Source organism: Delphinus delphis, chromosome 1 (assembly GCF_949987515.2).
Source record: "Delphinus delphis chromosome 1, mDelDel1.2, whole genome shotgun sequence".
Taxonomy (NCBI): domain Eukaryota; kingdom Metazoa; phylum Chordata; class Mammalia; order Artiodactyla; family Delphinidae; genus Delphinus; species Delphinus delphis.
Window position 1 is genome coordinate 109,111,753 of NC_082683.1, and position 17,630 is coordinate 109,129,382.

General features: G+C 42.6%; 1 protein-coding gene and 1 non-coding gene across 2 annotated transcripts; one reads left to right on the top strand and one right to left on the bottom strand.

Annotated features, from left to right (window-relative positions):
* Positions 1-1,041: 1,041 nt before the first annotated feature.
* On the top strand, positions 1,042-1,114 carry TRNAR-CCU (transfer RNA arginine (anticodon CCU)). Its single transcript has one exon. It is a non-coding gene; the product is annotated as a tRNA-Arg (tRNA).
* Positions 1,115-14,447: 13,333 nt separating this feature from the next.
* On the bottom strand, positions 14,448-16,422 carry TCHH (trichohyalin; the record flags this gene model as incomplete). The annotated part of the gene is given in 3 exon segments (XM_060011124.2): positions 14,448-15,579; positions 15,581-16,002; positions 16,005-16,422. Coding segments are annotated over 3 exon segments (882 nt in total), but the record flags the coding sequence as incomplete, so codon positions are not given.
* Between the last annotated feature and the right edge of the window lie 1,208 nt (positions 16,423-17,630).

The window sequence follows — 17,630 nt, forward strand, 5'->3', positions numbered from 1 at the left end:
ACCGAGGTGTGAGGAGGGCAGGCTGCACCCAGCTAGCCAGCCAGAGCAGCAGAATCAACCCTGGTAATCAGCGAGGTGACAATATCTCAATGAGACCATGTCTCGCTCTCCCATGCAATGATCCCTGAGCTTGAGTAAATTCACTGAGAATACTGTCCTCTGAAGACTCAAAGTATGAGATTTCATTTGTTTGATCAATTTTGCCATGGTCATTAGAGAGTTTTGCTATGGGTCTCTTCGCATTTATCTTTTGATTCATGAGATAGTTGAGCGATGTGTTCTTTTGCCAATTTTCTTCTCTTTGCTATTAACCGAAGAAAATGAAAAATTCTAATTATTCAACTGTGTTCAAGAAAAACTAAAACAAATACAAATCAACACCGTACATTTATGTATTTGTATTTGGAAGATTTGTATTTAAAAGATGATGCAATGCTTTGGGTACCTCCTAGGAAAACTGAAGGATGTTGCAGATGCTGTCACAGTGATGATTTGTTTCACTCTTGCAGTATTCTTGAAGTGTTCCCATCATTGCTGTTTTCTTATATCTTGAAATGTTTCATGATAGAGAAAAAATATGATCATTAAGACCTCAAAATGTAGCTTAGATTTCTAAAATGGTCCAATGGACCCATATGATAATCACAAGACAGAATGAGTTTTATTCTACTTTTTTTTTTTTTTTTTTGCGGTACACGGGCCTCTCACTGCCGTGGCCTCTCCCATTACGGAGCACAGGCTCCAGACGCGCAGGCTCAGCGGCCATGGCCCACGGGCCCAGCCGCTCCGCGGCATGTGGGATCTTCCCGGACCGGCGCACGAACCCGCGTCCCCTGCATCGGCAGGTGGACTCTCAACCACTGCGCCACCAGGGAAGCCCTATTCTACTTTTTAAAAAGTCAGTCAGTCTTCCCTAGTTCTTTAGAAGAACTCTAAGACAGAATAAGAGTTATGAAATATAAATCTTTGCAAATAGACGGGACTGCTGAAAAAGGAAACCTGAAATATAAAGTGTATGCTTCTTTAAAGCTTACAGGGACTTCCCTGGTGGTCCAGTGGTTAAGACTCTGTGCTCCTAATACAGGGGACCCGGGTTCGATCCCTGGTCAGGGAACTGGAGTCTGCATGCGGCAGCTAAAAGATCCCACATGCGGCAGCTAAATGATCCCACACGTGGCAACGAGGATACCGTGTGCCACAACTAAGACCCGGGGCGGCCAAATAAAAAAAAAAAAAAAAAAAAAAAAAGCTTACAACAAAAACCAATGTTTGTCTGACATCATAATTTCCCTCCCAATATCTGGAGGCTTTGTTGGGGAAGAGATCAACCACTTATGTAGAGGTGAAATGGTTCTCTTTCCAGGGTGGCAGGTGTCATTAGCTCAGAGCCTGGCACCATGGTCCTATAAGAGCTGACATGGACCTCACCTCCTTATCTGCTTTCACCTAATGGAGTCCCTGATCCCCTTGTTTCTCTGTCTGTTGAATGCCTCTTTTCCTGACCTCCCAGGCTGGACTCCATGGACCACCTGAGTAATTCAGTCAACGACAGTCTCATTTCCCTTCAGTTCTGTCTTGAAGTGGTTGTCTGTCCAACAGGACCCTCATGACCCTCATCGTATCTTTGCTGCACCCGCTCAGCTGTGGTCGGGTCCAGTGGGGAAGATCAAGTAGTCATGGATCCTGTTCTTTCCACTTTAGCCTGTGTTCTTATCAGCCCCTTTACTTGTCTTTGGTTAATGATCTTCATTCCCCTCAGGGACCTCTCCACATCTGAAGATGCTTCTTCTCATCTCTCATCCTCCCACCTCTGCAGGGGGGCTTTCCTCCTAATTCCTGGAGAAACACAGGCCCTTAGGCACAGTTTTCCTCAACTTCTGCCATACACAGTCATGTCTTCTTTCACACCCATCCTGACCTCTTTCCCCCCTTCTCTTCTAGGCCAGCACCCTCCTGCCCTTGATCCTGCCTTTTTTGTATACTCTCCGACTTTGGCCATAGTTTTCTCCTCTTTTCTGTTTCTTTGATCCCTCTCTCTAGGGGCTCCTTTATCATAGTCTATTAATACACTCTAGTTTCATCAATGTAAGAAAAAGTCATTATTTCCTATGTATCAGGCAGCAGACAAAAACACACCAGCTACTATTATTTTTTTTAATTGAAGTACAATTGATTTACAATATTGTGTTAGTTTCAGGTGCACAGCAGATTCTTTTCCATTATAGGTTATTACAAGATACTGAATATAGGTCCCTGTTCTATATGGTAGGTCCTTGTTGTTTTATCTATTTTATGTATAGTAGTGTGTACCTGTTAATCCCAAACACCTAATTTATCCCCTCCCCGCCCCAACTTTCTCCTTTGGTAACCGTAAGTTTGTTTTCTATGTCTTTGAGTCTGTTTCTGTTTCGCAAATAAGTTCATTTGTATCATTTTTTAAGACTCCACATATAAGTGATATCATATGATATTTGTCTTTCTCTGTCTGACTTACTTCACTTAGTATGATAACCTCTAGGTCCATCCATGTTGCTGCAAGTGGCATTATTTCATTCTTTTTATGGCTGAGTAATATTCCATTGTGTATATGTACCACATCTTCTTTATCCAATCATCTGTCAATGGACACTTAGGTTGTTTCCATGTCTTGGCCACTGTAAATAGTGCTGCTATGAACATTGGGGTGCATGCATCTTTTCAAATCAGTTTTCATCTTTTCTGGATATATGCCCAGGAGTGGGAGTGCTGGGTCATATGGTAACTCTATTTTTAGTTTTTTAAGGCACTTCCATACCATTCCCCATAGTGGCTGTACCAATTTACATTCCCACCAACAGTATAGGAGGGTTCCCTTTTCTCCACACCCTCTCCAGCATTTATTACTTGTAAACATTTTGATGGTGGCCATTCTGACTGGTGTGAGGTGATACCTTGTAGTTTTGATTGGCATTTCTCCAATAATTAACGACGTTGAGCATCTTTTCATGTGCCTGTTGGCCATCTGTATGTCTTCTTTGGAGAAATGTTTATTTCGTTCTTCTGCCCATTTTTTTGATTGGGTTGTTTGCTACACACCAGTTATTTTAACAGAAAGAATTTAACAGAGAGACTCGTTAACTAGGTAACAAAGGGTAAAGAGAACTCTAGGGAAGTGGTCCCCAACCTTTTTGGCACTAAGGACCGGTTTTGTAGAAGAAAAGTTTTCCACAGACGGGGTGGGTGGGGGATGGTTCAGGTGGTAATGTGAACGATGGGGAGCAATGGGGAGTGGCAGATGAAGCTTCGCTCTCCCGCCTGCCACTCACCTCCTGCTGTGCGGCCTGGTTCCTAAAAGGCCGTGGACCCTGCAGCATGGGGGTTGGGGACCACTGCTCTAGGGTATATGCAAGTAGCAATTTCAGGAACCAGCAGTTACCCCCACGGCTAACTTCCAAGGGGAGAGGTTGGAATTATCAGAAGGTTGGAGGAGGGGGACTGAGACTTAAGCCTCTGAGAAGGGGTGCTTCTTGCTGGTGCAGAGGTCTCAGAGCTGGTTCTGTGAGGTTGGAAAGACTGCACACTGGATTCAACTGCCTTTGGGGAACAAAACCCAAGCTAGTTCAGCTTCCTCCTGCAGGGCTTCTCAGTTGCGAATACATTGTTCCTTTGTGGGGAAACTGCCCTGCTGGGTGAAGAAATGAAGCTGGCATGACACTGCAGCTAACCAGAAGCCAGGGGGAGTAGTAAGTTCCTCTCCTCTTCCGGTCTCCCTCCATGGTCCCCATTGGCAGAGGTAACTGGGATTCAGCTGCAAAGTGGAGTCCCAGCTCCAACACCCCAAAGTGTGCACAGAAGAGTGGTTTTGAAGCCAACAGATACTAGCTTAATAACTGGTGCCCCTACTCTCCTCTCTTATTTCTTAATTATACATCTATATGTGAGTAGTTTTCATGTAACATCTGCTCTCTCTCAGCTCCCACTCATTTCCTCAAGCTTCTGCAATTTGGCTTTATTATCATCATTCTAACGTACTTCTTGAAAAAGGCCTCCTAATGACCAAATCTCCTGGGCCTATTTCTGTGCTTGTTTCACGTGGCCTCCCTGAGTGAGGGGTATGAATGACATTGTGGATCTGTCCTCCACATGCTAGCTTCTGGGATTGCTCACATCCCTGTCTCTCCATATACCTCTATGGTTGTTTCTTCTGCTTCTCTTTCTGGGGTCCCTTCCTTTGCTTTCCCCTTAAACGCTGGTGCTGTCCAGGCTTCTGTCCTCGGCGCCCACCCCACTCTTCTTATTGTGCATCCCCCGCCCCCAACCCTGGGCATCTCATTCTGTTTCCTAGTTTTTTTAATATTCATTTATTTATTTGGTTGCACTGGGTCTTAGTTGAGGCAGGCGGACTCCTTTAGTTGCGGCTTGAGGGTTCCTTAGTTGTGGCATGCGAACTCTTAGTTGTGGCATGCATGTGGGATCTAGTTCCCTGACCAGGGTTCGAACCCAGGCCCCCTACATTGAGAGTGTGGACTCTTAACCACTGCGCCACCAGGGAAATCCCTGTTTCCTAGTTTTCATTATCACTATGCTTTAACAATTCATTTTGCAAACTACCTTTTTTTTTTTTTGGCCGCACCGCGTGGCATGAGGAATCTTAATTCCCCAACCAGGGAGTGAACCCTTGCCCCCTGCAGTGGAAGTGCGGAGTCTTAACCACTGGACCTCCAGGGAAGTCCTGTTTCCTAGTTTTAACCAGCACTTATATACAAGTTGACCTCCAAATCTTTATCTCCGTACTCCATAGTCCACTGGCCATCTCCACCAGGGTGTCTAACAGCCACATCAAATTAAATATGTCTAAAGGTGAGCTCATCATCTTGTCATCTTCTCCTTCATATATACTTCTGTTTTCTTTCCCTTTGAAGATTTTTTTTAGGCCAATGAGAAAAATGTCCATATTTAAATCCATTTTCTGTTCTAGGGTTTTTAATAGTTTTGTATTTTGAAGATTTGAATATACAGAAGTTAATGAAAAATTGTTTCAACAAAATATTATGATTTCATAGGAATGTATATTTTATAAACAGTGCTTAATAGAGCATGTAATAGACTGTCACCAAATAATGTAATTACAAATTAATAGTACATCAGTGATTTTCTTAAGCACAACATGGAGCTATGCCTGCATTTCCTTTGAACTTTGATTTTTAGTTTTTATCTCATATCATGCCCAGTCTTTCATGTCTTGGCTTTCATGAAACCTAAGATGACATTGTTCTCCTTCAAGATTTTCATCACTTTCACAGCATCAGTCAACTCTTCCTTATTCCATACTGTGCAGCACTTTCTTCATTGCGAGAGATGACTCTTATGATGGAAAGAGGAAGGAAAGTCAAGACCTTATCAAAAAACTGTACTTTTAGTAGATTGTGCTAACGCAGATGTCACACAGCCCTGGGATTGGTGGTCCTTCAAGCACATAGTTTCTAATTCACTTCAGCCAGCACCCCCCCACCCCCACTCCACCAGTGTAATGATATTAGCTGCTATTTATTCAACATTTATTGTGTGCCAGGAAAATCCCCGCCCAGGGTTAATATTTTATATACATTTTCCCTGATCCTGACAATAAACCTATGAGGTAAGTATTATAAGCCTCTTTATAAAGATGAAGAAACTAAGGCTCAAAGAGTTTTTAATTAATTAACTAATTGATTGATTGATTTTAGTTTTTTTTTTTTTTCAGTCGCTCTACGCGGCTTGTGGGATCTTAGTTCCCTGACCAGGGATCAAACCTGCACCCCCTGCAGTGGAAGCATGGAGTCTTAACCACTGGACCACCAGGGAAGTCCCCAAGGCTCACAGAGGTTTTTTTTTGTTTTAACTGTACATATTTCTTTTTTTTTTAATTTAATTAATTTATTGGCTGCGTTGGGTCTTCGCTGCTGTGTGTGGGCTTTCTCTAGTTGCAGCGAGCAGGGGCTACTCTTCAGTGTGGTGCGCATAGGCTTCTCATTGCAGTGGCTTCTCTTGTTGGGGACCACGAGCTCTAGGCACGCAGGCTTCAGTAGTTGTGGCGCATGGGCTTAGTTGCTCTGTGGCATGTGGGATCTTCCCGGACCAGGGATCAAACCCGTGTCCCCTGCATTGGCAGGCGGATTCTTAACCACTGTGCCACCAGGGAAGTCCCATCAAAGAGTTTTAAAAAAAATCTCACAAAGCCAAAAAAAGAGGCAGATGTGGAGTTGGCTCTGAAGCCTTCCCGTGCTTTTGTGCTGCCTCTTGTCACAGCCCATGGGTGCTCTGGTGTGATATCTGTGATCTGCTTCAGGAATGCTCATAAGTACACTCCATCTGGCCAAGGAAGCCTCTAGCATATTCTCACACATCATATCTGTCTACACTCCAATGCTCCCTAGCAATCTCCCATCCTCAGTCTTAGAGATGTACATGCAGCTCTATCTTGTCGCCTAGCACCGTGCTTCCTTCCTCCTTATAGCGCTGTTTATTTATTTCTGATGAGGGTATGCACTTCCCTCATGTATTCCATCCAGAAGTCTTTTCTCCCCAAGTCTTGGAAATTCAACAGTTACATTTATTGAGCCCCATTATATGCTTTTCACTGTGCTGGGTGCTAGGGATAAGGCATCATACTTTCCCCTTTGAGTCACAATATCAGGTCCAGTCTGTTCACTGCTGTATCAATTTCTGGAGTCCTAAGTATTACATCTGGCCCCCTTAATTTTCTCTTGTGAATTACTGGGTACCTCTCCCCTGTCATATTGTAGTTGACATCCTTTAGAATAACTACTCTTGCAGTTGTGCATAGTAAGGGGTTTTAAAGATGTTAGATGAAATGATAAATGTTAAATGCTATTCATATTACTTCATAAATTGAATATGTGTTCAATCAAAGTGTCAACTACAAATATATAAGCAACATCATTACTGTTTAATTGTGAACTCACCCAGCACGCACCCTCAGTCAAAGCCGTTTATTTATACTATAGTAACCTGGTATTAGGAACCATATCTATGTTCAAGGTAGATTAAGTTAGGTCATATTTGGAATTTTTTTTAAAAAGTTAATTTCCCTTTATTATTTATTCAGCAAGTACCTATTGGAGACCTTCCTGTGCCAGAGTCTTTTCTAGGGCACAAGGATTTAGTAGGGAACAAAACAAAGTCCCTGATCTCACAGAAATCTCATTATGCATATGTATTTGTGTACCTGTTGCAAAAATATAGAAATTGCTGATAAGAAGGAAAGAAAGAAAGCGAGAGAGAGGGAGAGAAAGAGGGAGGGAGGGAGAGAGGGAGGGAGAGAGGGAGGAAGGAAGGAAGGAAGGGAGAGAGAAAACACAATTCTATCATCCAGGTTAATTTTCCAGTGTATGCTCTTCCTGACTTGTGTTCTATGCATATGTAAACATTCCCTTTTCACACAAAAGTGGGATAACATTTGATTATTTTAATGTGACTATACATTGTAAATACCCTTTCATATCACTGAATAATCTACCTCCTTGTTTCTAATGGTTGCATGAGGTAATTGGAATCTATTTGATTAGAATGTCTAGCTGGCCAAGAGCATTCAGTCCCTAACTGTGAGAGTGTCTCCACTTAAGTACATTCCATTTGTTTGAGGATGGTTCTCAGAATTTAGTATGCATAAGACTTACCTTGGGAGCTTATTAATGATTCAGACACTTGGGCTCCACACTCAGAGATTCTAATTCAGAAGGTCATGAATCTGCATTTTAATAAGTCTCACTCACCAGCTAGGTGCTTAGGAGGTAGGTAGTCCCAGAGCCCTCTCTGAGAATCTTTGGCATGACTTATAGGAATAACATATACAGGCATAATTCCCTTCTCCTCTTCATGGGGGTCTTGGGAGTTAGGTTTCCCTCAAGGTAAGTTGGTTTAAGCTACACTAGATATTTAAGAGAACGAATCAGAGGGTTGGATTTGGGTTGGTAGGAGTCAGAGCTGGCGAATATATCACACCAAGTCTAAGGGACAGGGACACGTTTGAAACCAGGACATCAAGCTGAAGGTCAGCAGACAGGAGTTGCTGGATCAGAATGGAAGCAGTGAGGGGGTTCTAGCCATGCCTATCAGATAATGTCAGGGGTGCTATTCTGTGCTGTCTTTGTGCTGTTGGGGGCTTGATCAATGGGCGGGTCAGCTTGGCTTAAAGGTATAGAGTCAAGGACAATGAAGGTTTGAAAAAGGTTTTGACATATATTGTCCATAGGTCAGCCAGAAATGGTCTGACTCTCAGAGCTGAATGAAATTAACTTGAACCATCTCCACACTAAATCTGTCCAGCAGAAACTCCAAGCCTTCTGGGTGATCTCTGTGTATTCCTGAAGCTCCTATTCTCGTGGCGGCCTCCTACCTGTATTGGCTTTCTGCTTCCTTGACATGGATAATTCAGCCTCTTTTTAGATTTCTACCAAAAAACCACCCACACGAGCATCTGTGTTTATTTTAGATTTGGGGGTCTTGGGAAGGGGTACATCACACCTCACACAGCCTTCCGCCACCTGTGGACTCCTCCCTCTTCTTTTCCTCTTTCCTCTTGGAAAAACCCAGATTTCTCTTTCCATGACTAGAAGTTTATCAGTCATGTTTTATCACTTATACATACCCTCTGGGTCTTGCCTTCCACCCTGAACTTATGTCAAGACATTTTTCTCAGCAGCTCCACTTCAAAGAGGTATTTTGTTATTACAATAACAACACATTCCTGTGCCTGTACCTACCCAGAGAGTGGGATGGGGAGGGGTATGCATTTCTAGATCTAAGGTTACCTGATTAGCCAGCTGCAGGCTCAGCAAACTGCAGGCTGGGAGTTGGTAGCTAGTCCTCAGTCTACAGCCCTGGTCATTAACAAATGAATAACCATCTCTTAGCACTGTACAACTCCACTGATGGAAGTCAAGTTATTTTTGTAGTTTCTATCTTGGTCTTTCCTTCCATACAGGAGTTTTCTTCATTTTTTAGCAGGTGGCTGGCAGGGGAACTCCTCTAGGCAGTGATTTTTGAAACACTTGCCCTCCAGAGCTGGCTGTGATCATGAACAGTATTATAGATGCTGAAATGAACACAAAGCCTGTAGTGGATACCACCCTTCCTTTCAGGGAGATTTTATGGATGAGAGCCACATTCTAAGAACTATTTGTTCCCATGTTACAACATTGCTGAAATTCAGATGTGTTTTAAAATTGAAAGCCACATTTAATATAGTGCTCCCCTATCCCCCCAACAAAAATGATGCTTTTTAATCAATGGTGCCTCTTACAACCCACAATACCTTAGAATAAAGGGAATGCAGTAGGAACACCTATCCGTAAAGGATCTGGGTTTCAGAACCGTGCAGCACTCTCCGCCTTACAACCTCAGTTACAGATGAATGGAAGGTGAGAATTTCCTGTCCATTGGCAATTTGAAGAAGGAACACACAACGTCACCTCTTCCTGTCAGCCCAGGGTCAGGGCAGTGCAGTGAGAGGTCCTTTCCACGTTCCCTGTTGCCTAATGATGGATCTACTCGGGACATTGCAGTCAGTGACCACGAGGTGGCGTACAAGCCCCAGGCATGAAGTCTTGAGGCCCACATGCCTCCCAGACGTGGGTGGTTCTTTCTAGATGGCCGTTAAGAAGCTGCTGACTTGCTCTATTACATGGGTGGGCAGGCTGAGCTGGTGAAGGCAAAGACTCCGTGGAGCAGCTGGAGGAGGGTTTGGGCAGCATGAATAGGGAGAGAAGTTAGGATTCGTTCATTAGAGTAACAATATCTGTTGAATGAATGCCTACGATTGCCTAGATGGATATGGGTAGAGAATTTAAGACAGGCACAGTCCTCAGCCCCGTAGAATTTGTGGTCTAGTAGAGTTAGCATAACTAGTGTACTTCAGTGGAAAGAGCAAGGACATTTGGTTGTTATGGACTTAATTCATATGCTGAAGCCCCAGCACTCAGTATCTCAGAATGTGATTATATTTGGAGATGGGGTCTTTAAAGAGGTGTGATATGGTGATTTGTAATAAACATGTATTTGGTTTTCATCCCCATTTGGGACACAGAGCTCCTAAAATGCTTGGAATGTCCCAAGTGCTGAGAGCCAGAATGGTGTCTTTTGTTAGGTTGATGAGGTAACTTTTGAAAAGCACCTAATGATGGGGGCTGGCTACCAAGAGAACCAGCCACTTGATTAGAAGGTTGAACCTTTCAGTCCATCCCCCCGACCTCTGAGAGGGGAAAGGGGCTGGAGGTTGAATCAGTCACCGTTGGCCAATGATTTAATCAGTCATACTTTCATCAAAACCCAAAAAGGACAGGGTTGGGAAAGCTTCCATGTTGGTGAACATGTGCAGATTCCCAGAGTGTGTTGTGCCTGGAAAGGGCATGGAATCTCTGCACCCTTTCCCTACACCTTGCCTTATACATCTTTTCCACCAGGCTGTTCCTGAGTTATATCCTTTTGTAATAAACCGGTCATCTAGTGAGTAAATGGGTTTCCTGAGTTCTGAGCCACTCTAGCAAATTAATTGAACACAAGGAGGAGGTTGGGGGAACCTCTAATTTGTAGTCAGTCAGTCAGAAGTACAGGTAACAACCTGGGCTTGCAACTGGTGTCTGTAGTGTAGCTATATCTCATCTCCTGTTTCTTTCCCAGCCAAACTTCTGGAAAGAGCATCCAGATTTGAAAATATCTTCTTCATAAAATACTAAATTCTCATAGTTATGCTTGGATATGTTCCTGAGCTTTTTATTATGTTGCATTGACCTTTCTCTTTCATTTTAATTATCACTATTATTGCAGTATTTTAATTACTTCAGCTTATGATAATTTTAATATACAATAATATGATATAGTATAACACTATGTGTACTACATAATAATATTATATAGTATAATAACAATATAGTATATAGTAAGCCCTATTATTGACATCCTTTCCCAAATTTTCCTGCCTACCCTTGCTTCTATATTTTCTGATAAATATTAAATCACTTTTTTTTTTTTTTTTTTTGCGGTACGCGGGCCTCTCACTGTTGTGGCCTCTCCCGTTGCGGAGCACAGGCTCCGGACGCGCAGGCTCAGCGGCCATGGCTCATGGGCCCAGCTGCTCCGCGGCATGTGGGATCTTCCCGGACTGGGGCACGAACCCGTGTCCCCTGTATCAGCAGGCAGACTCTCAACCACTGCGCCACCAGGGAAGCCCCTATGGCAGATTTAATAAAGAAATTGTCTTTGAGCAACCAGGACCTGCTTGTACCTGTACAATGTCAAAGGATAAAGATCATCAAAATACTGATAGATTTCCCTAGAAGCATAACCTCACCTTCCATGGTATATTAGTTTTCTAGGGCTATTATAACAAAGTGCCAAAGACTGGGTGGCTTAACCAACAGAAATTTATTTTCTCAAAGTTATGGAGGCCAGAAGTCAAAAATCAAGGTGTTGGTAGGTTTGATTTCTTCTGAGAGCCATAAGGGAAGGATCTGTTCCAGGCCTCTACCCTTGGCTTGTATTGGGTTGGCCAACAAGTTAGTTCACTTTTTCTGTAACATGGCTCTAGTAGTGCTTAGCTGTCTTTAACTTCATTTGAAACAATTTTGTTAGATTGTATTATGACAGCTGTCATACCAGCGTGCATGTAAAAAAAACTTATCAAAATTGGTGAATTTTTGTGTAGCCATTTTAATATTGAAGATGGAAGAAAAAAAGCAACATCTTCGGCATATTATGCTTTATTATTTCAAGAAAGATAAAAACGCAACTGAAATGCAAAAAAAGATTTGTGCAGTATATGGAGAAGGTGCTGTGACTGATCGAATGTGTCAAAAGTAGTGGGCAAAGTTTCTTTTTGGAGATTTCTCACTGGACCATGCCCCACAGTTGGGTAGACCAGTTGAAGTCGATAGCAATGAAATCAAGACATTAACTGAGAACAATCAATTTTATACCACGCAGCAGATAGCTGACATACTCAAAATATCCAAATCAAGCGTTGAAAATCATTTGCACCAGCTTGGTTACGTTAATCGCTTTGATGTTTGGGTTCCACATAAGGTAAGTGAAAAAAACCTTCTTGACCATATTTCCACATGCAATTCTCTACTTAAATGTAACGAAAATGTTCTGTTTTTAAAACAAATTGTGACGGGCAATGAAAAGTGGATACTGTACAAGAATGTGGAACAGAAGAGATCGTGGGGAAAATGAAAGGAACCGCCACCAAGCACACCAAAGGCCGGTCTTCATCCAAAGAAAGTGATGTTGTGTACATGGTGGGATTGGAAGGGAGTCCTCTATTATGAGCTCCTTCTGGAAAACCAAACGATTAATTCCAAAAAGTACTGCTCTCAATTAGATCAACTGGAAACAGCACTCGACGAAAAGCAGAATTAGTCAACAGAAGACGCATAATCTTCCATCAGGACAGCACAAGACCGCATGTTTCTTTGATGACCAGGCAAAAACTGTTACAGCTTGGCTGGGAAGTTCTGATTCATCTGCCGTATTCACCAGACCTTGCACCTTCAGATTTCCATTTATTTTGGTCTTTACAAAATGCTCTTAATGGAAAAAATTTCAATTACCTGGCAGACTGTTCCTGGCACCTGGAACAGTTCTTTGCTCAAAAAGATAAAACGTTTTGGGAAGATGGAATTACAAAGTTGCCTGAAAAATGGCAGAAGGTAGTGGAACAAAAGGGTGAATACATTGTTCAATAAAGTTCTTGGTGAAAATGAAAAATGTCTTTTTTTACTTTAAAACGGAAGGAACTTTTTTGCCAACCCAGTAGATGGCCATCTTCTTCCTATGTCTTCACATCATTTTCCCTCTGTCCTTGTCTATGTCCATATTTCCTCTTCTTATAAGGACACTATTCATGTTGGATTAGAGCCTACCTAATGACCTCATTTTAATTTGATTACCTATGTAAGTACTCTACCTCCAAATGTGGTCACATTCTAAGGCACTGAGGCTTAGGACTTCATCAAATGAACCTTTGTGGGGACATAATTCATAAAACGTGGAGACCAGCTTTTCCATAACAGAGCATAATAAATCCTCAACCCCATTTTCCAGCAGCAGCCAAGGTGATGTTAATAGAGCTCCCAGTTTATAGTTAAGCAGACAGTTGCCCAACAGCCTCAAGGTTCTGCCCATGCATATACATTATCCTTGTGGAGCAGGAATGTTGGCCCGCCAGCATGTTCTCCTGCCAGCATGCTAAAAGTAGAGCCCTAGGGCATTGGCTGGCTGATTTTTAAGTACATGCTATTATAACTGTGACAAAACAATACTTTCTTCTTTGGAAATTGGCTCTTTCCTCATCTTGTGAAGTGCTACAAGAAGTATGAAGGGCTTTGATTGTTTTTATCATGATTATTATTGTTGAACTGTAGCTTAGATGATGATGAGTGTGTATTGCAGGAGCATCCTGGGGCTGGCACTTATAAGGAGGCTCTGGTATGAGTGCCCATTGAGAGGATCCTGGGGAAAGCCAGTGAGGCTCTTTCCAGGGTTTCTGTAAAGGTTCTTAGTAAGTAAAAGCGTATACTTACCTTAATAGGGAAGTACTTTTGCAGATAGAAATCATTTGAAAGAGACAAAGCTCCAAGTCAGTATCAGGGGATTCCCAGGTTTTATCTTTGGTGGGCATCTGCTATTTGTGTTAAAGTGAGAGGGAGGCTTGTGCTCCTTGCAGAAAATGCCACCTTACTCTATCAGAACGATACTCAGGAGCTATAGGCTTAGCTTTCTTGTCTCCACCATTGGCCAAAATGTTTAGTGTCTATAACTTAGGAAATCTTCTCAACCATGACCCTCACAATTAGAAATGATACTATCCTGCATCAGGGCCTTCTTGGATTTATTCCTAGTTACCACGCTGTGAATACCGTGGTATAGAATATAGATTCCAGCAGGTGGCACAGGGGTGTTTGGATCTTTAGAGGATAATCTGATACTTTTGGCCTGATTATTATTAAGCACCTTCTGACTAAGTCACCTTATGGATTGTGTTGCTTAAATCAAGAGGTCATTTAATTTCTGTAATGCTGAGCTGAAGTTTCAGGCCATTTTCTACTTTTGCCTCATCAGACTTCAGAGACCAAGAAGTTGCTGTATTCTTAGAAGAAAATATTAACACACACTGGAAGCACCATCATTTGTCATGAGCAGTGAGTCACCGCAAGAAAGGGCAAAGAAAGCTGTAGGGTCAAGAATAAAAACACTTGGAAAAAGAATCCTAGCTTGGGGATGGAAATAATATAGCATTCACCCTAACAGAGAAAAATGGTTTGGGAAAATAGAGAGGTTTTTTTTTTCTTTTTCCTTTTTTATACTTAGACATAGATAATAGTAACCGAACACCCTTAAGTGATTGGAAACTTATGTCAGTTCCCAACCATTAAATCTTGAGTTATGGTTTGATGCATAGTTAAAACAGACAAAAAATAATTGTTTGCCAAAACATTTATTATTAATTTTTTACACAGTCCAATTATTTTAACAAGTATGTCTCCAAAGTAGTATCAATAGGCCTCAAAGGATTGTGGGCTGATGGGTCTTGTCAAAGGGCCTCCAGGGACATGCCCCTCTGTCCACAAACATTCCCCCTTCCCTTCCCCAAAATGCTCTGTGATCTCTGGTTGGCTCTAGAGCAAGGTAGATGTTTACAGGATCCTGAGCAGGTCCCCTCTCAGCTAAAATTAACAAAGGTAGTAATATTCTCAAGCTCATCGAAGACTGGGGGAAAGGAACTGAGCACTACAGACTACAAGCAGACATGGTTTTAAAGTTTGAGCTCTGGAGTTGTTTGAGAAACACCTTGCTTTTGCTTCATGAGATTTTAAATAATTATAGAGTTAAGTGTAAAAAAAAAATCGAATTCAAATTCTAAGTCTTCAAGCTAAACCTTATTGTTAACAGATATTTCTTCCAGTTACGGGCTGATTTCACAGGGAGTTTTTCTGGAGAAGCCATCCCCCCTGCACTATTCAAGCGTTGTTGTAAAAATTCAGTCCCCTGGCAGAATTTGTGCTAATTATGCTACAAAAAGTGACAAGATATTTGGTGGTAAATATTAATGTAATTTAGGCCCAAGAAGAAATACCAACTTGAACATCAAATATATCTGAACTCTCTACAAGATGGATCAACAAATTAAAAAACAGACCCATTCTTTTGAATCTCAAATCGACATAATATTCTTGTTACTTTTGAAAGCAATAAATGAACGTGTTCCCCAAACAAAACTCCTTACAGGAATGAAATGGCTTATATGTTTTTAAAAAATGCACACCACATCTGCACCAAAGAGCAAAGACATCCTGCAGTAAAGAACTACTTAAGGAAGAATAAAAGGCAGGAGTACAAAGTACATGAAAGAGTGTAGCTTAAGATTTTGTAAAAAAGAGATATTCTAACACTAGAGAGTTTTCCCCCAACCGGAAACATTAGAGTCATTTGTTACTTAGTGTTTCTCGTTTTCCTTTGCTCGAAGCTTTGGCAGGTGTCGGGATTTGGCAGCATCTCTTAAAGGCGGTATTGAGATCGCTGCTCTTGGATGTACTCATAACAGAGGGCTGGAGCGCACCGGGGCACTGGCAAACTGACGCTTGCCGGGCTCCAGAACCTGCCGACGGCCCTTGTCCTCCTCCCAGACTTGGCTGCAGCTCTGCTCCTCCTGCTGCTGGCGGCAGAGCTGTTCTTCTTCCCGGAGTTTTCTCTCCCGCTCCTGCCGGCGCCTCAGCTCTTCCTGCCCCTCGCGCTGCCGCTGCTCTTCTTGCTCGAGGAACTTACTGTCCTTCTCCTGGACGCGTCGCTTTTCTAACTCTCGCTCCTGCCGGAGCCTCTGCTCTCCCTCTAGGAACTTCCTGTCTCTCTGCCTCGGACGTCTCTGTTCTTCCTCTTGCTCGGCGCGCCTAAGTTGTTCCCCCTGGGAGAAGGCATCCTCTAGCTCCTGGCGGCGCAGCTGTTCTTCCCTTTCCCGGCTGAGCTGTCCTCCTCGCGGAATTTTCTATCTCGCTCCCGGTGAAGCTGTTGCTCGCGTTCCGGCCGGCGCAGCTTCTGTTTCTCTTCGCGGAACTCTCTGTCTTCTTCCTGATGGCGTATTTTCTCTTCTCTTTCCAATCTCAGCAGCTGCTCTTCCTCTCGGAAATTTCTGTCCCGCCTTTTGGCTTCCTTTTGCTCCTCCCTCTCCAGCAGTTCTTCAGCTGGGAATTGCCTTTCGCGCTGTTGCCAGCTCCTCCTCTCTTGCTCTCGTTCTCTTACCTCTTCCTGTTCATCCTGCAGGGGCCACCGATCCTGATGGGATTGTCTCTTCCGCACCTGGGAATCATCCAGTTGCTGGATCTTTTCTTTATTCTCTCTGCGTTTGGAGTAAACCCTGTTCTTACGAACTTCATTTTCCTTTTTTTTTTTTGCGGTACGCGGGCCTCTCACTGTTGTGGCCTCTCCCGTTGCGGAGCACAGGCTCCGGACGCGCAGGCTCAGCGGCCATGGCTCACGGGCCCAGCCGCTCCGCAGCATGTGGGATCTTCCCGGACCGGGGCACGAACCCGTGTCCCCTGCATCGGCAGGCGGACTCTCAACCACTGCGCCACCAGAGAAGCCCTCTGGGGGAGTTTTTTGAAGAAAAGTTTTTATTAAAATATAGTAGATTTACAATGTTGTGTTAGTTTCAGGGGTACAGCAAAGTGATTCAGATATATATATATACATATATATATATGTATATATATATATTCTGTTTTAGATTCTTTTCCATTATAGGTTATTACAAGATATTGAGTATAATTGCCTATGCTATACAGTAGGTTCTTGCTGTTTATCTATTTTATATATAGTAGTGTGTATATTTTAATCCCAAGCTCCTAAATTAACCTTCCCCCCCTTCCCCTTTGGTAAACCAAGTTTGTTTTCTATGTCTGTGAGTCTATTTCAGTTTTGTAAATAGGTTCATTTGTATCATTTAAAAAATTCCCCATATAAGTAATATCATATTTGTTTTTCTCTGACTTACTTCACTTAGTGTGATAATCTCTAGGTCCATCCATGTTGCTGCAAATGGCATTATTTCATTCTTTTTTTAAGGCTGAGCAATATTTCATTGTGTATATATACCACATCTTTATCCATTCCTCTGTTGATGGACACTTAGGTTGCTTTCACGTCTTGGCCATTGTAAATAGCGCTGCTATGAACATTAGGGTGCATGTGTCTTTTTTTTTTTACATGTGTCTTTTTGATTTATGGTTTTCTCCAGATATATGCCCAGGAGTGGGATCGCTGGATCATATGGTAACTCTATTTTTAGTTTTTTAAGGAACCTCCATACTGTTCTCCATAGTGGCTGCACTAATTTACATTCCCACCAACAAACAGTGTAGGAGGGTTCCTTTTTCTCAGGGTAACTTTTAAGAATCCACATAGCTCAGGTCACAACACAGACCTATAAAATTAGAATTTCTGGGAATAGAATCCAGGCACCAGGGATTTTTTAGAACTCTCTTGATGATAAAGTGGCAGCCAAGGTAGAGAAGCACTTGGCATAAGGAAGGAAGAGTGGGAAAAGCCTCATAAAATGTGGCAAAAAGGGAGGAGAAGCTCACGAGGGAGCCTAGGAA